Source organism: Poecilia reticulata, linkage group LG1 (genome assembly GCF_000633615.1).
Source record: "Poecilia reticulata strain Guanapo linkage group LG1, Guppy_female_1.0+MT, whole genome shotgun sequence".
NCBI lineage: Eukaryota > Metazoa > Chordata > Actinopteri > Cyprinodontiformes > Poeciliidae > Poecilia > Poecilia reticulata.
In genome coordinates this window covers 18,087,675-18,094,671 of record NC_024331.1, presented here as the reverse complement: position 1 = coordinate 18,094,671, position 6,997 = coordinate 18,087,675, and the positions used below count along the sequence as shown (strand labels likewise).

Below are 6,997 nucleotides of genomic sequence, written 5' to 3'. Positions count from 1 at the left end.
CACTAAAAGTTCATCAGCTTGACATACGGGAATATTTACATCTAATGCGAAAATCAAGCACACAAATTCCAGTCATTTAGTTGTAAAAGCATTAATCACATTTTAATGCCTATAATGGTGATATTTGTTCACTTAACTTTCTATAGATGGGTACAAATGTGTATCACGTAGATCAAATTCCTTCTTTAATAGAAACTCTGTGTTTTCACTTTACACGTTTGCTCTCAAGTTGTCTTTAAAATTAAACCTCACGGAGCCAGGTTCCTGTGGTTTAACTTTAGAGTTGAGATCGGTCTTTGCTCCCAGGATAAGCTGCAGTCAAAAACAGCAGATTGATTATTCGATATAGGCTACTCAGTGTCACTATCATAAAACGGAAAGCAAGTACTTAAAATATAACAACATTAAGAACATTAATAACAATGAAAATAAAAAATAAATAAATAAATAAATAAATAAATAAATAAATAAATAAATAAATAAATAAATAAATAAGCAGGTTCTACAGATGTATTTTTGTTGCTTTAGTATGAAAGAAAAATCGTTTTAGTGTTTTTCACTGAAAAGGATGAATTTCCAGTTTAGAGGCTCATCCTGAATGCGCAAAACTATTTCCCCGTCGTCTGCGCAGAGCTATATGCGCAGACTAACTTAGTCAAAGGGAAATATTTGTTTTCTGAAGTTAAAACATTGACAAAACGCAGTCGCCATCCACCACACTGAGTCAGCTGAAACCCCCCAAAACAAACACAGAAAGACGCAACTAAAGTCTAATGTTAAACAGACAAAGAATAAGGAAAATATTATGCTTCATTCATCTAATCAGATTTCCATTAAATGTTTAGTTAGAACAAAAACATGGAAATATCACATTACAGTGGGAATAACACGGGAGAAAAATAAAAATAAAAATCCAGTCCAGGTTTAGCTCCGCCGTGACGCAACACGCAGCGTAACCAAGTCCGACGCTTAAAACACTCAGTGTTTAATTTAGTCCTTAACAAAAGCAACAACCCACAAGTCTCTTTACATCTTAAAGCACAAACACATAAGACAAGTGTTAAAAACTCCACACTGGAGTAATTGGATTTTCTGCCCCCGTCCCTCTCTCTCGCGACAGGCTCTCTCCATGGTGCTCCCAAAACTTTCCAAAAGCCTCAGATGTCTTGTGAGCTTTTGCTTTCCCCCTAATTCGCCAACAGGATCAAATATACATCTAGCATGTCGAAAGTTTCCAGATTAAAACGCTCTCAGACACACAAACACACACACACAAAAGAGAATAAGTAGAAAAACTGTTGTTGCGCATGAGAGCGGCTGGAATCTGTGCGCACACAATAAACCTGTTGTGGACCTTGCTGTGAAAATATGTTTGAAGAAGAAGAAACAGCCAATTGTTGTATGAAATGTATTCAAGTATAAAATAATGCCCTTTGTTTGGGGGGGAAAAAAACTTGAGCAATGTGAGGGTACAAAAGTCCCCCTGTGGCATTTACCAGCAGCCTTTGTGCTATTTTTTGCGCTCTGGCGTCTCCACTTGGCGCATTACTCAGGCCCCTCTAAACGCGATTGTTTCTTTCTTTCTAATGACATTTACCGGATCAAAACGTGCTGTTAATTCGATCAGAAAGCTTCACCCTTCGCAACAATGGCAGTATAATTTCTCCCAAAGTTTGTTAAGTTGACCGAAATTAGGCAAATGAATAGGGGTCTCCAGGCTACGCATCTCGCAGGTGACGGGGAATAATGCGCGCTCGCACCAGCTGCATTCTTCTTTATTTCTCCCTTTCTTTCACTGCATTATTAAAATTTAGGCCAATGAAACTATTCATTCCACTGAATAGACATTTTCTTATAGGATAATAGGATACAAATTGAGCCTCTCCAAAGAGTCTCCAGTGGTGGGTAACCCTCGTGTGCCAGAGGCTGCTGGAGACGCCGGGCCTCGACGCAGACGACGCTCGTGTGCCAGCGCTAATCACACACCTGCCGAGGAGTCCTGCGAAAAATAAAGAGGCGTAAACAAAAAGCTTGCCATCTCTCATAAAAGATGGACGTGTCAGCAAGTCGTGTGAGAACCGGCGGGAACAAACGGGGGGGACTCCGTCTCCAAAAGATCTCCCCTGAACTCGGCGGAACAGCCTATTAAAGGCTTACTTAATTACTCTAATGGTACTGGACAGGCCTTAAAACTCTGACCGGGGCTTGGATGGGAGTTAAGATCGCTTGCTGGGATTTGTAAACAGGCGATCGTGTGAGAAACGCGAGTTGGAACAGAACGTTTTTTTTTTTTTTTTTCCTCCCCTCTTTTTCTTTTGCTCGCCGCTTTGTTTTGAGTGCGCACAGTGCGCCCCACCGGATCAGGCCGATCCCGGTTCTTATTTCCCGCCTGGATTGTTACTATGCAAATAATATTCCAAACATAATCACGTGTCCTTTGAAGAGCCACGTGGATTAACAAAACAGGTTAACCCCCCTGCCTGTTTCAGATTTTTTTTAAATTCTATTTCTTTAACTGATCCTAAACGCACACATTTACCCGAACGCATAGCTCTTTAATCCCATGGAATAATTTACGCGGTGAATGCCGGAGTCCCCTAGGATGGTCCCTTTATAAGGGGACAGCTTCCCCTGAAATTTCAGTCTGTTTCATCTGCCAGCAGACTTTCACACCTCTAATTTAACGCTGAATTCATTTTTTTGGACTTTTCCTCTGATATTCGTCCATGGCATCAAAGATGAAGGACAGGAAGGTACGCGCTTCTTGTGCGCTCCACATTTTGGGGACTAACATGATACTTGAACTATTTATGACTCATGTTCTGGATGTTTTATCCTAAGGGAAAAAAATCATGCACTGTATATGAAGTAGAGTCGCTGTTTGAGGTGATTTCATCTCCATCAAAGTTGAACCATCTTGGTGCGCGCGTTCTGGGTAAACTTTGGCGGCACTAACTGTGTAGATAAAATATTTTAAACGTTTCAATATATATATTTGTAAAAACTGCCTTCCAAATGGATATGTGTACGTGATATATTCCAAGCATACCCAATACGATAAGATAATTTTTCTGTTAAGTGCCCGCTTCTGCGCGCCAAAGCGCACGGCCTGGATTATACTTTAAAAGTTTTCAACCTTATTTTTTATGGTAGAGTTTATTCTATTGATTATTTAAAAAGTTTCGAGTGTATGCTAATTTGTATTTTTAAATTTATTTCATTTTTTTTTTTTTTTTTTTTTTTTTTTTACAGAGGACTCCAATTTCCCACAAAGTTATTGAGAAAAGAAGGCGGGACCGCATTAACCGTTGCCTAAACGAACTGGGGAAAACCGTACCGATGGCGCTGGCTAAGCAGGTATTTTATGAATGTATGATTAGTTAATATTTTATTTCTTGAAATTTGTAAAGAAAAAAGTTGGAGGGAGACAAAACTTTTAAATTAGATTTATTTTACATGTGTTAATACGTATTTCTTGTAGAACTCTGGGAAACTGGAAAAAGCTGAAATCTTGGAGATGACTGTTCAGTACCTGCGAGCTCTGCACTCCGCGGATTTTCCCCGTGGGAGAGAAAAAGGTGGGTGAACCTCTTGCATCGCTCTTATCCAGCAGCACCAGAGCATCTTCTGCTCAGCTTTACGCAGATCTGTCAGGAGGTTAAAGATAATTCCCCCCCCCCCAACTTTCTTGTTTTACTCCAGGAGAGCTGCTGGCTGAATTCGCAAACTACTTCCACTATGGATACCACGAGTGTATGAAGAACCTGGTGCACTACCTGACCACGGAGGACAGAGCCGAGACCAAGGACATCAAGTACGCGCGGATCCTCGCCTTTTTACAGTCCAAGTCTCGCGCGGTCACCGAGCCCGTATTTGGCTCCGTGGGCTCGATGTCCGACCCACCCGACTATCTTGGCCACCTGCACTCCTCCCCGGAGCACCAGAGCCACAGCCCTTCGGACTCAGTGTACCAGCAGAGCCCAACAGGACATTTCTCATGGCACGGCTCCGGACGCAGTCAGGGCATTTCCTATCCTGCGGTGCCGCTCTCTGCGCACACGCAGCAGCACGGAGGATACTTGTCGCCGGTGCAGGGACTCGATCACCATTACTTCAACTTTATAGGTCACACGCACGCAAACACGTTCAGTTTGCATAGCGCTCAGCACGCTATGTAAAACAAATTAGCTCTATTTTTAACTTATGTTTTTTAGATCATGAAAATACAATATGAATAAATATACTATTTCTCCCTAAAATCTGTCTGTTATTTTCTGTGTTAGAAGTTGGATTCTACGTGCGAAAATCCTCATAATATTGTATTTAGCCTATGTTGCAAAGAGGTGAGATCAAGTCTGCAAACCTGCAAATTGTTATCACTGAACCAACGCTTTAACCCGCTTATTACCAGAACTAAAGGTTAAGTAGATTCTTTTGATTTTCTGGCTGAGTTAGTGCATCTGCCCTCTTTCCAAGTTAGACAAGTATTTAGTCTGACTGCGCGGTTTTTACAGTGTACAGTAAAGGGCAGCAAAAAGTGCCTGCGTCTGAGCCGATTAAGAGGGTTCAACTTGTATGAGGGCCGAGGCAGAATTTCATTTACAACTTTCAGCTAATCCTGGCCCAAATGTCTTGCACCTGGGGAGAGTTGATAGAGATTAATGTTTTGTTCACACACGACCAGGTACCTCAGGACGGGTTTTCTGTGCCCCAGTAACATTTTCTACAACAAAACACTGAAAGCCATTGAACTACTTAAGATTTGTTGAGATTTTAGATGATCAACATAAAGTAGAGATTGAGAAGTGGAAAGAAATCAAGACATCTTTTTTATTATTATTATTAATACTAATACAAATGTGAAAAGTGTCGTGTGGCTCCGTGCACATATGGACATGCTTTTTTTAAATTTTATTTTTAATTATCATTCTCCATTCAGGCTGAATGGAGAGCATTCTTGCACAACAATGTTCAACTCTTGCCACCAACCTTTAGTTGGATTTAGGTCCAGGCTATTTTTACACACACATTTGTGTCATTGCCCTGAAAGAAGGTGAACTTCTGTCACAGTCTGAAGTGTTTTGTGTGTTGTACCATATTTAGCACAACATGATGCTCCCACTATTACATTTCACCAAAGATATGTTGGGTCAAATGTCATATTCTGTGTCTGTTTGCTGCCACACAAAAACATTGAACATAGCAAAACGGATTTCTTGTGATATAATCATAATCCTTTCCACAACTTTATTCCTGATCTGCCTTCCGAGGAATACCTTGATCTTCATCATGCTGTTCGTTCATTCACATTATTTTACAATAAAACTTTGAAGTCTTCAAAGAAAAGCCTCGTTCATACCTAGATTAAGTTACTCACAAGTGAACTCTGTTAATGTATTTGATGGTTTCTAAAGGTAACATGGAAGCAACAGATTTCATGTAAGGGTATCGGAGTATTTCTCATAAGGATCATGACAGTATTGTGACTAAATACAGATCCACAAGCCACAATTTTTAGTTTTTATTTGTAAAACAAGTTTTCTTTCCTTCATTTTTGCAATTAAACACAACTTTGAGACAGTTTATCAGTTTAAACCTTCAAAAATATGTTGTGGTTTCTTTTCTGTGGTAAAGTGACCTAACATGAAGTATTTCAGAGGGAATATTTTTGTAATGCACATGCTAAACGGTACTGTTTTAGGTGTAAAGATTGGTTGATTGTTCAGTCAAAGACAAAAGCTACAGAAAAAGTACTGGATTAATTATTTGAAGCGTGATCTGAGTTGAAAAGAGCACAGCAGTATTCTTCTCTTGACCTGGTCCTACTAAAACCAGTCACTATGCCCCATAAACTGAATTTAAAACCCCCGACTCAGATTAGAAGAAATCTGTCTTTGACACACTGGTAGCTTCAATGCATAATAGAGTGTCTTAATAAATAGCATTCAGGCTTCTTTCTTCCTTTCTTTACTCATAGGTCAAACTTTAATTTATTTAAGAGGAAAGGAAAGGGAGAAACGAAGAAGTAGGGGACACACCATCTTGTTTTCTAAACCAAGGAGCCCCATTGTGGTGCATCTAAATGGAGGACAATCTCAAAGTCCTCGAGCTTCATCCTTGAATGATTATGAAGAACAATAATCAAGACCATGAAATCAAAGTTTTTCTCTGAGAGGAGAGAAAGAAAACAGTTTCCATGCTCCTTCCTTCAAAGTTAAAACCACCACACAAACCTCTCACTGTTGCTGTTTCAGGCTTTAAAATCTAAAAGATTTGCAGGTGTCCTCACATGAATGTTGGTTTATGTGAATTGTTAGATGTAGAAAAGGAAGGAATAAAGCAGGATGCATAAGGCTGCATTAATTGGCTCGGTGGCTGGATAAACCCACATTAACCAGTCTCTGACCTACAAAGACGAGCAACAAGAGAGCAAATGAAAGACATGGAAGATAGTGTGAACGCAGATGGAAAAGTGACAATGAGATAAGAGAGAGAGAGAGAAAAAAAAACGAGTCTTTGAGGGAATACTTGGATCCCGACGGACACAATATTGGTTTAAATCTGGACTCCAAACAGAAGTAAAGGGGCTCATGTTCAGCCACATGAGAGAAATCTAGCAGAAGCACATCACATGAATAATAATAAAATAAGCAGGAGTAAAAACAGAGTCAGGGCCATTATTGTCATGCAAAATGAGCACAGTAGTAAAGCTTTGGCTGTTTATCTTCCACATTAAACTCAAATGGTGAACATCAACAACAACATCTTTCGGAATATATTTATCAGCTCAGCGAATGACATGAAAAAACTTACATCTCCCACATGAACTCTAATGGTAATGAAGTCAGAGCAGTTTAAGAGAAAACTCACTGAATAAAGCAAGACAAGATTTTATTGTTACAGCCAACAAAAACTAGAAAAACAGTTGGGACGTAAAGAGATCTGACGGATTTATTTTTCATTGTTTTACCTTTTGCACAATCTTAATCATTGTTTT

General features: G+C 39.7%; 1 protein-coding gene across 1 annotated transcript; it reads left to right on the top strand.

Moving 5' to 3' along the window:
• The first annotated feature begins 2,382 nt into the window (after positions 1-2,382).
• On the top strand, positions 2,383-5,324 carry helt (helt bHLH transcription factor). Its single transcript, XM_008411601.2, has 4 exons — positions 2,383-2,753; positions 3,253-3,357; positions 3,482-3,578; positions 3,703-5,324. Exons 1-4 carry the CDS (start codon positions 2,727-2,729, stop codon positions 4,176-4,178), a joined length of 705 nt encoding a protein of 234 aa, XP_008409823.1. The 5' UTR covers positions 2,383-2,726; the 3' UTR covers positions 4,179-5,324.
• Positions 5,325-6,997: the final 1,673 nt, after the last annotated feature.

Excerpts from the sequence above, each read along its gene's own strand:
- helt (XM_008411601.2), top strand. The coding sequence starts at position 2,727 with ATGGCATCAAAGATGAAGGACAGGAAG. Across the intron at positions 2,754-3,252 it reads CAAAGATGAAGGACAGGAAG|AGGACTCCAATTTCCCACAA; the intron begins GTACGCGCTTCT and ends TTTTTTTTACAG. Across the intron at positions 3,579-3,702 it reads TCCCCGTGGGAGAGAAAAAG|GAGAGCTGCTGGCTGAATTC; the intron begins GTGGGTGAACCT and ends GTTTTACTCCAG.